The following is a 13,978-nucleotide window of genomic DNA, read 5'->3' on the forward strand; positions in this document are numbered from 1 at the left end:
GAGATAGATAGAAAGGATTCTGACACTAAACATCAATCTGTACTGCATCCTCTGGAAATGCTAGTCTAACATGTTGGCCATGGTCGCTTCAAGGTTCATAATACCCTCGGCTAAAGAGGAACAAGGAATTTAATGACATTTAGGAATGGGACACAGTACTTCTAGTGACATCCAGGACATCCCTGCCAAGATTTGTTGTTGTTTTTTTTATAAAGAACATTAATTATGATTAAACGACATGAATGAAAAAAATAATAATCTGTTAACTCTGGTTTTCAAACTTGGCAACTTTCAGACAAGTGGGTTTCAACTGGGTTAGTCTTCAACTTGCCAAGCTGCAGAAAAACTGTATTAAATAGTGTTGTGCTTTAGCTGCGCCTGCTGCTAAAGCCTCCATTTATTTTGAATAGGTTGTTGAAATGTTTGTTATTTTTTTGTGTGTGTGGCACATTTGTTACAACTTCCAACAACTAGCCATTTTTTTGCTTATCGTTCACGATGTTTACACCGATCTGACGAAATCACATCCTCTCTGGGTTTGTTATACACGACAGGTAATAAATGCGGTTGTTTAGGTGGCCCAAGGAAATAGTAGCCCCTTCATCAGATGAGGAGGAACATGGAGAGGTTCAGAAGTGCCTGATCCCAGATGCAAAGGTTCGGCCCTCTAAGCTGCCATCATTTGCAGAGACTATGTGCAAGGGAAGAGAACGGGAAGACACCACTGAGCTTCTGCTACTCCTTCTCTTTATGTCTGGCAGAATAATCTTTAACCAAAACAAACAACCTTCAAAGCGAACAATCTTAGCTTATGTCTCTCTCCCCCCCCCTCTCTCTATCATCTATCTAGGGGTGTCAAACTCAATTTCATTGAGGGCCGCATCAGCATTGTGGTTGCCCTCGGGGGGGTGGGGGGGTGCGGCCAGGGTGGGTGCGGCCTACTGGGTGGGCGTGGATGGAGTGGGTGTGACCTACTGGGTGGGCATGGCCAGCTCTACATTGTTCGCGTCAAGGGTGCCTGTGTGGGCCTGGGCAGGAGTGGGACAGATCTGAGGGTCTCTGGCAGAAGGGGGTGGGACCGGGGCAAGCGCCAAGGCATGGTCCATTTCTTCATTTCTCACAAAGGGTGACACCTCCCCAGCATGCACCCAGGGGGCGGGGCCGACGCAGCAGGGGCTGGTTCCTCGCTGTTTCCAGACGGCCTTGTGGAGCTAAGACTGAATACGTTTCAGCATAGATGGCCACCACAAAATTGTACATTGGCTTTTGGCCGGCCTGGGCCAGGGTCATGGAAGCTGGGGCCGTTCCCTCACTGTTTCCAGGATGGCTTCGCGGGCCACATGAAAACACTTCGCGGGTCGCATCCGGCCCCTGGGCCTTGTGTTTGACATGTCTGATCTATCTATCTATCTATCTATCTATCTATCTATCTATCTATCTATCTATCTATCTATCTCCCTTCATTTTAAACCCCATCATATTAAACCTGTGGAATGGATTGAGAAAGACCAGCCAAAGTGGCCTTTAACCAGAGGCTCCCCTATCTTAGTAGACAGCCATCTGTCTGGATTGGTGTAGGGCAGGGGTAGGCAACCTTGGCTCTTTTATGACTTGTGGAGTTCAACTCCCAGAATTCCTGAGCCAGCATGGGTCAGCATGGAAACCTCTCCCTTTCCCCTCAGCATGGCTGGCTCAGGAATTCTGGGCATTGAAGTCCACAAGTCATAAAAGAGCCAAGGTTGCCTACCCCTGGTGTAGGGTCTCCTGCTTGGACTAGAAGACCGCCAAGATCCCTTCCAACTCTGTTATTCTGTAATTCTCTCCTAGTCCAACATCTTCACAATCGCCTCACTCTGTCGAGACTGTCCGGGGCTGGTCTTTCCCCTCCGTCTTCCATGCACTGGCTGACATCTGACACCTTCCTCTCTTTTAGCAGTTTTATTGTCCGAACCCCGATCTCCCAATGCTGCAGGGCCACGGAGCGACCCTTGCAATTAACCACTAATGGGAAAAGAACTCTCAGAATGGAGCCATCTGTACAAGTGAAGGGATAATGAAGACTGAGGGGAAACAGGGAATAGAAAGACAAGGGAGAAACAGAACTAACCTTCAGAATGTGAGAGCTTGCTGTGAGCTCCTTGCAGGTGGTAGCGACAAGCTGGTGTGGGCTGTCAAACTCCACAAGAAATAATTGGAAACCTATTCCCCCCTCCTTCTTAAAGTAGGAAGATAAATTGGGGGCATTGAAATGTATTTGCACATTTAAAAGAGAAGGTTGTCTGAAGGGCAAAGAAGCCCTGAAGAGATGTGTGAGAATGGAAATGCTATGTAATATAGAGTGGGCTATAGTAGCCTTCTTCCATTAGCAGTCCTAGAGGTAGCCATCGCCTAATTTGGGTTTGACTTTCAAGATTTCAGCTAACTTACATTTTTTAACTCATTGCTCCTTCCACACCTAAAGGTGGACGTTGATCCTTTACTCTGTCAGGTTTCTAATTGGATTTTTGAGGCCTTTTTCATGCAACAATGCCACTACTGCATCACACGTCTGTGGTTGTTATTAACCACAGCCAATAGTTGGAATAAGGGATGTGTCTTAATTTAGTCATCGAGAAGAGGTGAAATTAAATCACTTGATGGACAGGGCTGTAGGCCAGCCATGATCAGTGGAGAAGTTCAGAACAATTGCGAACAGAGACATTTTTTTTTAATGGGTGAGTCAGCTGGAACAATATAGCCAGTGTGTTTTGCAAATGCAACCTGATACCTAATCGCTTAATTTGACTAGTAGCTAATTGGTAATTATTCAAATAGATTTCTATATTGGCTTCGCGTCTTCTGTTGCCCCAGTCAACTTAATATTCTGTCGAAGGAAGGAAAGGATGGATGAATTCAGGATCATGGAGAAGTGTCCCACCTTAGCAACCTTAAGACTCGTGTATTTCAACTCCCAGAATTCCCCAGTCAGTTACAATAGTCTCCTATAAGGAAACAACTTCTAAATATTTTTTCCCTTAATGTTGTGATTGTGTGTTCGTTTATTTCAAGGGGGTGGAGTGAGATGTTAGTCTATTCCATAATATGCATGAATTCTTTTCTAATTCTTATTCTATGTTCTAATTCAATTCTATTTTCTTGTTCTATTCTATTCTTATTCTATTCATTTTCTTATTCTATTCTATTTTCTTATTCTATTCTATTCTATTCTATCATTCGATTCTATTCATTTTCTTATTCTGTTCTGTTCTATTCTATTCATTTTCTTATTCTATTCTATTCTTATTCTATTTTCTTATTCGATTCTATTCTATCATTCAATTCTATTCATTTTCTTATTCTATTTTCTTATTCGATTCTATTCTTTCTTATTCTATTTTCTTATTTGATTCTATTCATTTTCTTAATCTATTCTATTTTGTTTTCTTATTCTATTCTATTCTTATTCTATTTTATTATATTCTATTTTTTTTTATTCTATTCTGTTCTGTTCTATTCTAACTCTTATTCTATTTTATTATTCTATTCTATTCATTTTCTTATTCTATTCCGTTCTCTTCTATTCCAATTTCAGAGAAGGATGTGTGATGTGGACATCCCTTTAAATGTAATATGCCGTCTCAAAATCTATGCCTGTTTCAATGAGATGCAAATACAGATTTACCAGGGGTATTTTCTCATTATTGCTACAGCTAATAAAAATTATCTCCTTATCAATACTACACAACATTAACAAATGATGACTGAAAGACTGAGTCAATCCCTAATATTTGTACAAAGACCATTTCTATTCCTAGTCCTTTCAGTCTTCATCTTTTACAAAATGGGCTTCTTAGCCCCTACATTTCAATCTCCGGGAGCCCGTGTGTGACTTGCCCTTACCGTAGTCAGCCAAATCAACAGCATCTGCTAGGTGGGATTTGAACATATTTGTTCCATTTTTGAAATGGAGTACAATTGTGTCTGCTGGTCCCTGGGGAAGACAGAGGGATTGGTAACTGCTTAATATCCATGCTGAGCAAAATATTCATAGTGCCAGCCTTGAGGCTTCTAATGCCCAGATAGCAAATGTGATTGAATTTTTAATCCTTTTGTCCATATGCAGCTTCCAATCTGTTCGGGATTGTTAAAATTCCAAAGTATTATGCTGCTTTCCCTGAAGGATAGTGGGAAGAATTAAGGGTGGTGTCTGGAACAGATGGGGTGTCAGGAGCTGAAAGACCGGGGGGGGGGGGAAATAACCATTTTTAAAAAGGGACAGTAGTTAACTCCTTGCATGCTTGGTACTGTCAGGAGGAGGGATAGATGGAGCCCACCACAAGCGTTCCTTGTCCCGGGCTTTTTAAAGGCACAAAAATGGAGAAAAATTGTGATGTGCTCAGAGTAAGACATCTATTCTCAGGTTGGACTCCAGGATTCATCGGCAATAGGAACAGGGGACTCAAGAAGAGCAACAAAGATGATCAGGGGACTGGAGGCTAAAACATATAAGGAAAGGCTGCTGGAATTGGGTATGTCTAGTTTAACGAAGAGAAGGACGAGGGGGGACATGATAGCAGTCTTCCAATATCTCAGGGGCTGCCACAAAGAAGAGGGAGTCAAGCTATTCTCCAAGGCACCTGAAGGCAGGACAAGAAGCAACGGATGGAAACTGATCAAGGAGAGAAGCAACCTAGAACTAAGGAGAAACTTCCTGACAGAACAATTAACCAGTGGAACAAGCTGCCTCCAGAAGCGGTGAATGCTCCAACACTGGAAGTTTTTAAGAAGAGACTGGACAGCCATTTGTCTGAAATGGTATAGGGTTTCCTGCCTGAGCAGGGGGCTGGACTAGAAGATCTCCAAGGTCCCTTCCAACTTTATTATTATTATTATTATTATTATTATTATTATTATTATTATTATTATTATTATTATTATTATTATTATTATTATTATTAACAACAACAACAACAATAATAATAATAATAATGATAATAATAATAATAATATTCACAATGTGGCTAAGTTGGTACTGACACATTTTGAAGGCAAGGGTACCATTCAGCTGCTGAGAAACTCCCTATTAGTCTTAAGACCACCGATTGATTGATTGATTGATTGATTGATTGATTGATTGATCAAATTTATATGGCTGCCCATTTCACAGAAAGAAGGATTCTGGGCAGCTACAACCTACAATTTGACAGCTGTCAAAAACCTAAAAAATAAACAAAGCCAAAGGATGTAGGAGAAGAGCATCCATTACCAAAACCATTGTGCAGCCTCCTGATGGGTGTAGAAGATTGCCGTTATCTGGGTCTCCTGAAAGGCTAACAAGGATGAGACTAAATCTATATTCCGTAATAAACCCTAAGTACTACGGAAACCCAGTGTCCATTTTCTTCCACTGAAATTCTGCTGGAATCATGCTGAATTGACATCGTCTCCAGAACATCTCGGTGCAAGGCCTTGATGGGGCATAGGAGTGAATCCATGGCACAAAAGCAGTTTGCAACAGTGGGAGGGGTAAGGGACCCCATCATTGTGTCATTAGTATGAAATATCAAGGTTGTATCCCACCTTTGTGAGCATAGCTGAGATCTTGTGAGAAAGAAGCCAGGCAACTTTGAACGGTAAGAAAGCAGCACAGAAAACCCGGTTCTACTTTTGAAAGCTTGTTTGTTTGTTTTCAGGCCTCCTCAGACTCATCTTGACTTTTTAGTCCGAAAACAACTTGTTTTTAATGTGTAGTCATATTTGCTGGATAATCCCTGCTTATCAGCTTAATTCTACTTATCCACTGCCTGCCTCATGCGCTTCTCTGAGGCTTGACCACCCAGCCAGGATGGATTATGAGGCTGCAACTCTTCTTCCAGGTCCCAAAAAGCATCAGTGGAGCATCATGAAGAGAAAGCCATTCTTACCCATCACAGAAGACATTTTCTCTTCCATTTGCTCATCCTGGAGATTTTAATGAGGAAAGGAGTCTGGAGGCCAAGTCTAAACATCTCATCATAGGAAACTTGTTAACGACAGCATTTCCAAGAGTTGGTTCCAGTGAGTCACTCTGAACAGTGAGGATAATCAAAATAAGATTTACATTTTAAAAAATAAGATTTACATATGAACAAATATATTTCAGGTGCAGCTGCAACACATTTTTAATAAATGATTTTCATAAAACAGATGCTCACCTGTTTTACTGAGATTAAACTATATGGTACCATTGTCTGGCTTAGTCATGAGGTTACTTATTTTGGAGGTGTCCTTCCCTCAGTTTTCTTGGCACCCACAATTCCCAATTAGCACAAGAAGCTCGAGTAACACAAATTGACCTCCAATTCATTTCAACATCACCCCTGCATCCTGACTTGGTATTTCGGCAAATCAAAACTCGTTTCTCTTGATTTTGGCTGACGCTCCATCTTAGCTGTTGATCTGCACATGTTGCACAGTTTAGGTAATGACCTTAGCATGGGAAGGTTCATCCAGATGTAGATGAATGACAATCCCCAACATCTTTAGTCAGCAAACTGGATGGAAAGGATCATGGGAATTCTTGTCTAGCTGTACCCGGAGAGCTACAAATTCTCTTTTGTGTCATAGAACATAGAATAAAAGACTTGGAGGTCTTCTAATCCAACCCCCTGCTTGAGCAGGAGACCATATACCATTTCAGACAAATGGTTTTCCAGGGTTTTTTTGACTTCAGCAATGTAGCACCCACAACTTCTGAAGGCAAGTTGATTGCCTGGTTGATTGCTCTCATCATTAGGAAAATTCTCCTTAGTTCTAGGTTGCTTCTCTCCTTGGTTAGTTTCCAACCATTGTTTCTTGTCTTGCCTTTGAGTGCTTTGGAAAATAGTTTGACCCCCTCATCTTTGTAGGAGCCCTTCAAACATTGGGACACGGCTATCATGTCACCCCTAGTCTTTCTTTCCATTAGACTCTAGAGATACTCAATTCTGGTAACCATTCTTCATACATTTTAGCCTCCATCCCCCTAAACATTTTTTGTTGCTCTTGTCTGCACTCTTTCCAGAGTCTCAACATCTTTTTTGTATTGTGGTGACCAGAACTGGATGCAGTATTTCAAGTGTGTTCTTACTAAAGCTTTAAGGTATGGGCTATGTTACTTAATGTCTTTAAGGTATGGATTATATGTGAAAGAACAAAGTGGAACGACGACTGATGACCTTCTTCTACCGGTCCACCATAGAAAGCATCATCTCACACTGCATTATGGTGTGGTATGCTGGCTTGACAGCCGCGGATAGAAAGACACTACAGAGGGCGGTGAGCACAGCACAAAACATCGTAGACTGTCCCCTGACACCACTAGACGACATCGCTAGGGCCCGCTGCCTCAGAAGAGTGAGGAAAATCCTCAGGGACAACTCACACCCTGGTCATCACTTCTTTACTCTCTCCTACCATCGGGTGTAGGAGATATAGAAGCATAGCCAGCCGCACCAACAGGCTGAAGAACAGTTTCTACCCATGGGCTGTCAGACTCCTGAATGGGAAATGACTCCATGTATGATAGACTTGCGGGGCCGGCGCGTTGTGCAATGGGATTGTGTGTTTGTTGTCATTGTGAGTTGTGTTTGGGGGGGTGCACGAAAGGAGGCTTAGCCAATCTCATTGTACACATGTTGTACTTTGACCATAAAGGTTGATTTGACTAGAAAAATCAAAATACTGCACCTACAGAAATATTAACACCCCCCTCCTTTTTTTTTCTTTTTTGATGCATAAGAGATTTTATTCCAAAGACTGAAAGCTCAGTTCTACCAGAGACATCTTGCCTGGACTCGATTTTGGCTGAACATATTTCTGGATGTAGGTCAAACCCATCCAATCCCCTAGACCGAGTAGGGAGGAGAAGAGACAACTTTAGGCGAGCTAGCCCTACGAAAGGGTTAAACGAACACATCTACCCACTGACCCTCTTCCCTGTTTCTGCCAAAGACCCTCTTTAAGCAGCCACCCTGGGGTCTGGCCTCCTTCTAAGCCCTCCAGCTCCTCTCCACCTCCCTCTGCAGAGGACTTTCAGGAAATCAGGGCTGCAACTTCCTTGGAGGAACCCTTAGAAGGAGACCTTCAGCTTTCAAAGATCTTCCCATCTAAAGAAAAACAACACAAGAATCCTTTCTCCTCTCAAGGAATCCTTCTGCTTTGAAATCTCTCAAGAAGGTCGTTTTTTGCCCAGCTGAATATGTTTCTTGGTGATGCTTTTACATCTGCCAGCAAAGCTCTCCAAAAATCTAGCTCAGCAGTTGTCGCTCTGAAGCTTTGCGCAGAATTACCTGAGAACATCTGGCGCAAGGTAAGAGGAATAAAATAGCACGTTGCCCATCTCCCTTGTTTCGTTTAAGTTGTTAAGAGTGATTTATTTAACCAATCTGTTTAGGCTAAATCTGTTTCCTTTGTTACATTTACATTTTAACATTTACATGTTACATTTCTTACATTTACATGTAAAAAATTTACATGTAAATTTAAATTTACATGTTACATTAAATTTACATGTTACATTTCTTACATCTAGGAGATCTGTCTTCCTCAGACTTTTCAATATATTACTTTCAGATGGCAGCACCCATACAAAATCCTGGTTTAATTACCATATAAAGAGCTTCAGACATTTCTGTCATAAGAGAACATGATCCAGGAAACTTGGGAAAAAAGCCATTTCAATATATATAATATATAATAATATAATATAATATATATATATATATATAATAAGTTCTGGAGACTATTATAAAAGGTTTTGAATATGCTGCAAAACAAGTTGGTTAGGACATTTTTTTTTCATATTTTATGACTTATTTAACCTGCTCAAACCAAATTTTTGTCACTTAAAACCTCAAAGGAAAATGAATATCTATACACTAAAATGTAGAATCAAATGTTACTTACAATTTAATTTTTTTAAAGTATTATGGAACATCGCTGATATTGTGGATAATTATTTTAGTCTCACAAAGTAATATTTTTTTTAAAAAAAATACAGTTTCAAAAGTGAGTTTCTGGTTCTAATGTTCAATGGCTTGCAAACCGCTTCGATGGCTTGCAAACCAGATTTTTTTTAAAAAAAAGAAAATTCTTTATTTAACATGTAGATCAGCTTAAGGGACTGCCTCTCACGCTGTCCTAATAGCACCCCCTGCCTGCAGACACAACTACAGTATCCTCTGCTTTCAAATCTTGGTCCTTCTCATCATCACGCTTCTCTCCTTTTCTTCCTTTCCTGACATTTAAAATAATATTCTTTCCTAACCAAGTGACTCACACCCTCAAGTCTCCTTAAAAAGTGTAGGTAATAAATGTGTCAGCACACAAGAAAGGAATCACACTGCCATTGGAAGGAACGGACATGATTGTAGAACCGGTGATTTTTTTTTCCTGGAGGATCCACTGAAGAGAAAAGGGAGAAGGAAAGAACAAGGGCTGTTTCCAAACAGCTGGTCACAGATGATATCCATCTGATTTCTGACAGACTTTGTTCCTCCACCTCTTATTTAGTCTTTCCACCATTTGCAGTTAGAAATCATTGGACATCCCACCTGGTGATCAAGGAAAGTGACAAACTCTATTCTAGATGGCTTTCCAAGTTATATCACATTTTGGCAGGACCCAAATGGTCACCTAACACAAGTAAAATGTCTTTTGTNTCTCTGCATTCTTCACGGTGAGGATCACTCCATGTGATGTCCCCATTGAGTGGAGTATACGGGTCCCTAAGACATCGGCAAACTATTTTGGAAAAACAATTTCTGGTAAGCAAGACGGAAGGTGAAAATCTCTCTCTCTCTCTCTCTCTCTCTCTCTCTCTCTCTCTCTCTCTCTCTCTCTCTCTCTCAGCTTTTCCTTCTTCCATTCCATTTCTCTTAACAAGATCTAGATAGTGTATGAAAGGAAGATTGTCTTAAGATTCATTTGGAATCTGATTTGTACCAACTATTAACCAACAAGGTTTCTATCCATAATTAAAACTTTTAATATTAAAAGTCTCAGCACCAGCAAAATCCCTGCTGGGACTGGAAGCTAAGCAGGATCAGGCCTGGTTAATATTTGGAAGGGAGACTCCAAGAGGTAGCCTAGACTAGAAAGTAAAAAAAAAAAAAACAATTGCAGAAGGCAGCAACAGAAACCGCTTCCATTGTACTCTCTGGAAAATTACATAGACTTCAAGCTCAACTTAAATATGACCTGAAGGTTGTTTTCAGATTCCCAGAACCAAAACAGACAAAAGTGTAGACTTCCTCAAGGTATCTTACATTGTATTCACTGGTCAATGTGTGCCTTTCTCATCTCTTGTCAACTTTAAAAGCTTTCCCATCTTCTGTTTCATCGACAGATAATTCGAACGCTCAGGAAGTCCTCCGATTCCAAAAGGGCCCCAAGATGGCGTGGACTCTCTTTAGTTATCGAGGCAACTCGGTGGAAACCTACACAGGGGCGTCTCACCTTTCCACAGTCTACATGCTTGAATTCCTCTCCATTGAGAGAGACACCCAGATTAAAGCATATTTGACCACACACCCCAAATCTGATCACTTTTACCCGGAACTGCCAATGGATCCCCGCATTGACGTCGTTGGGATTGGCCCCACCGCAGTAACTCTGGCTTGGAAGCAGAGTCCAAGTGCCCTGCCACCCCAAGGAAACATTCATTATTGTCTCCTGGCGAATGAAAACTACAATTTCAAGTCTTTATGTGCAGCAGAAACGGCAACGCAACCTTCGGGGGTGAAACGGTCTCCTACTTTGGTGGTCTCTCCCTCCGCAGGTAGCCTCACATCTCAGGAACTGCAGGCCCCGTCCAAGAGCGAATTCAGCATAAGTGACACAGGTAGCGACGCACGAGTGAAACAAGTCTGTGTGGGACTCGCAAACACCTACACAGTGTCCCACCTGACTCCTGGCGTTCAGTACTACTTTGATGTTTTTGCCGTCAATTTCCTCACCAACACCAGTGCTGCTTACACCGGAACCTTTGCCCGCACTCTTGGAAATCCTGAGCCCAATGTGAGCAAACTGAAGGACGGGAAGATGATTCAGCTGAGACTGGATGGCAGGAAATGGCCCTTTTACAATTTACTGTACCAGGCAATGCAGAAGCGGGTTCAATTTGCCTTCCAGTCTTGCAGTGGGCAACTCTATTTGGAAATATCCAAGGGCGGGGAAGTGCTGATGTCAGAGAGATTTGCTGGCTTGAGGCACTTCACCCTGAAAGGAAGGTTGGGAGATACCTACCTGGTCCATCTCCGGTCCACTGAGACTTCAGCTGCATCCGTGAAGGTTCAGGTGTCCTCTCTCTTCCACAGGCCTTTCTTCCCAGCTCTGCCAGAGAGTTTAAAAATCAGATCCTTGAACAAACTGAGAAGCTGCCATTCCGTCACCATCGCCTGGCTTGGAACTCAGGAACTGAGCAAGTATTGCATCTACAAGAAGGAGATTGAGGAGGACCAAACCTGGGTGGCCACCCGGAAGGTTGATCGGTGCTCTGGGCCAGAGTCAAGGCAGAAGAGCGAAAAAGTGCTCTGCAAATTCTTCCACGGTCTCAATCTGCGGCGAGCTGTGACTACCGAAACCATTAGGGGCCTGGAAGCAGGGACGGCCTACCTTTTCGATGTGTATCTCGTTGGATCCTCGGGGATCCCCATCCGCTATTACAGCAAAGTGGTGAAGACAAGGAAGAGATGCTGAGCCTCTTCAAACAACCGAGCAGAGGTAAAACTGGAGAAACACCAGACAAAAGCAACATCAGAATGAACTGAGGACACACAATTGTGTTTGAAATGGCAAGGTCTGAAACGGACACCCGAGCTTGGAAAAATAGATTTGCCCCCTATCGCCCCTCTCCTTTGATCCAGAGGCTCCTCCCGATAACAAAACACCTGCCCCGGGAATTAAATCATTCTTTTTCGAACCCAAGCCTACAAAATCAAAAACCTGAAGGATGCCTCTTTTGTAAGGTCAAATCCTTTTGCTTTGTCTTCCAGTTTAACGGCTGTCAGAAAGTTCGTGGGAGACAAAGTCTACGGGACTGCAAAGAGAATATAAAAGGAGAAATACGATCGCTAGAGGGCGGTACAATATTAGTCAAAGCAAGAGTAACATCATGCAATAGCTTAGTCCGGGTTAAGACACCCAAACAAAGGCGGTGAAGAGTGGGTGTGTCTTGTAGTAGGATCCCAGCTAGATCCAGTGGAGCTCCTTTCCAGAAGTTAGGAACAGAACCGCAACTTAGCCTCCCAGTGGAAAAGAGCAGTAAGAAACTTCTGAAGTTCTTCCCCTGCCAACATGTAGAGAGATTGATGGGCAGCCGACGTGATCCAGGACCTTCGGAGGGTTAGAGATGAGCTCAGCTCCCTTTTCCATCAGAAGCTCCTTTCACCGTCACGGCCACGCTAGGTCTTTCTTTCCCCATTCGAAAAATGAGAATAAATGCTGGCAATGTTAAAATGTGTGGGCTTCGATTCCAATAATGAATGGTCAGCTATAAAGGATCCTGTGAAAGTCCTAGGCCAAGACATGGAGGAAGGAAAGAGAGTACATCAAAGCAAATTCAGAAGGAAGGAAGGGAGGGAGGGAGGGAGGGAGGGAGAGGGGAAGAGGTAGGAAGTAAGGGGAGNATGATATCCATCTGATTTCTGACAGACTTTGTTCCTCCACCTCTTATTTAGTCTTTCCACCATTTGCAGTTAGAAATCATTGGACATCCCACCTGGTGATCAAGGAAAGTGACAAACTCTATTCTAGATGGCTTTCCAAGTTATATCACATTTTGGCAGGACCCAAATGGTCACCTAACACAAGTAAAATGTCTTTTGTTATTGTTATTAGTTGTGAAGTCATGGCCAACCCATTGCAACCCCCATGGACAACGTTCCTCCAGGCCTTCCTGTCCTATACCATCTTCTAGAATCCATTTAAGTTCATGCCTACTGCTTCAGTGACTCCATCCAGCCACCTCATTCTCTGTCATCCCCTTCTTCTATTGCCTTCCATCTTTCCCAGCATTAGGCTCTTCTCCAGTGAGTCCTTTCTTCTTTGTCATCTGTAGTGCTTGAATTGCTGATTAACAGTCCATTACGTTTAAGAAAGCCCACTCAGGGTCTTATTATCTCCCAGGTCTGCAGCAGAGAAGATGTCTGGACCACAGATGTGCCTGCCTTCCTGGTTTCTTCTGGTCATGTGCTTCAGCCATCCTTTAATCACGGTTGTTGGTTTACAGCAAAACCTGAAGAATGAGATGTTCCACTTCTATCAGATGTTCATGCTTGCAGAGGGCAAGGAAATGACAATCTTTCTCTCAAAAGGGACACCTCAACGGTGAGGCGCCCGTTCTTTCCTTTCCATTTTGGGTAGATTCCACAGTCACTTTCTTCTACAGAACGATTTCTGTTTATGGGTTTGAGATTAAGGTCTTCTGTCCAAAGGTTTGTTTTATGACATCCCTCAGTTTCCCAAACTGTGTTCAGAGGGAATAACTTCAGCAACGAAGTGTTGTTTTGCCACGGACCTCGGAGAAGGTTTTCAAAAACCAACTTCCCATGGAGCTCTGCCCTTCCCACCTTTATGGGAAGGTGCTTTGATTCTCTTGAGATTGATCAAACTTACGTTTCCAAAATAAAATATTCACAGGAATTCTTTTAGCTAAACGATTCCATTAAATTCTGACCGCATCATTTACGTTAAAATCATTTGGGGGGAGTTTTTTCTGCCTTCTGTGATGTAAAATGAAAAACAACATCCAATCGTTTCCAGGTGCTATTTTGTTCCAAAAGAAAGCAAGATCTCTGCATTCTTCACGGTGAGGATCACTCCATGTGATGTCCCCATTGAGTGGAGTATACGGGTCCCTAAGACATCGGCAAACTATTTTGGAAAAACAATTTCTGGTAAGCAAGACGGAAGGTGAAAATCTCTCTCTCTCTCTCTCTCTCTCTCTCTCTCTCTCTCTCTCTCTCTCTCTCTCTCTCTC

General features: G+C 42.5%; 1 protein-coding gene across 1 annotated transcript; it reads left to right on the forward strand.

Moving 5' to 3' along the window:
• Window positions 1–7,108: 7,108 nt before the first annotated feature.
• LOC107299118 (protein NDNF-like) lies at window positions 7,109–11,697 on the forward strand. Its single transcript, XM_015828485.2, has 4 exons — window positions 7,109–7,129; window positions 8,192–8,308; window positions 9,668–9,764; window positions 10,346–11,697. The coding sequence occupies exons 1-4, from the start codon at window positions 7,109–7,111 to the stop codon at window positions 11,695–11,697; spliced, it is 1,587 nt and encodes a 528-aa protein (XP_015683971.2).
• The last annotated feature ends 2,281 nt before the right edge of the window (window positions 11,698–13,978 follow it).

Source organism: Protobothrops mucrosquamatus, unplaced genomic scaffold (genome assembly GCF_001527695.2).
Source record: "Protobothrops mucrosquamatus isolate PMUCROS unplaced genomic scaffold, P.Mucros_1.0 scaffold4561, whole genome shotgun sequence".
Lineage (NCBI taxonomy): Eukaryota > Metazoa > Chordata > Lepidosauria > Squamata > Viperidae > Protobothrops > Protobothrops mucrosquamatus.

Coding starts and splice junctions, on each gene's coding strand:
- LOC107299118 (XM_015828485.2), top strand. CDS start 7,109: ATGTTACTTAATGTCTTTAAG. Junction 7,130..8,191: donor TGTTACTTAATGTCTTTAAG/GTATGGATTATA, acceptor TTTTTTGCCCAG/CTGAATATGTTTCTTGGTGA. Junction 9,765..10,345: donor TTTTGGAAAAACAATTTCTG/GTAAGCAAGACG, acceptor TTTCATCGACAG/ATAATTCGAACGCTCAGGAA.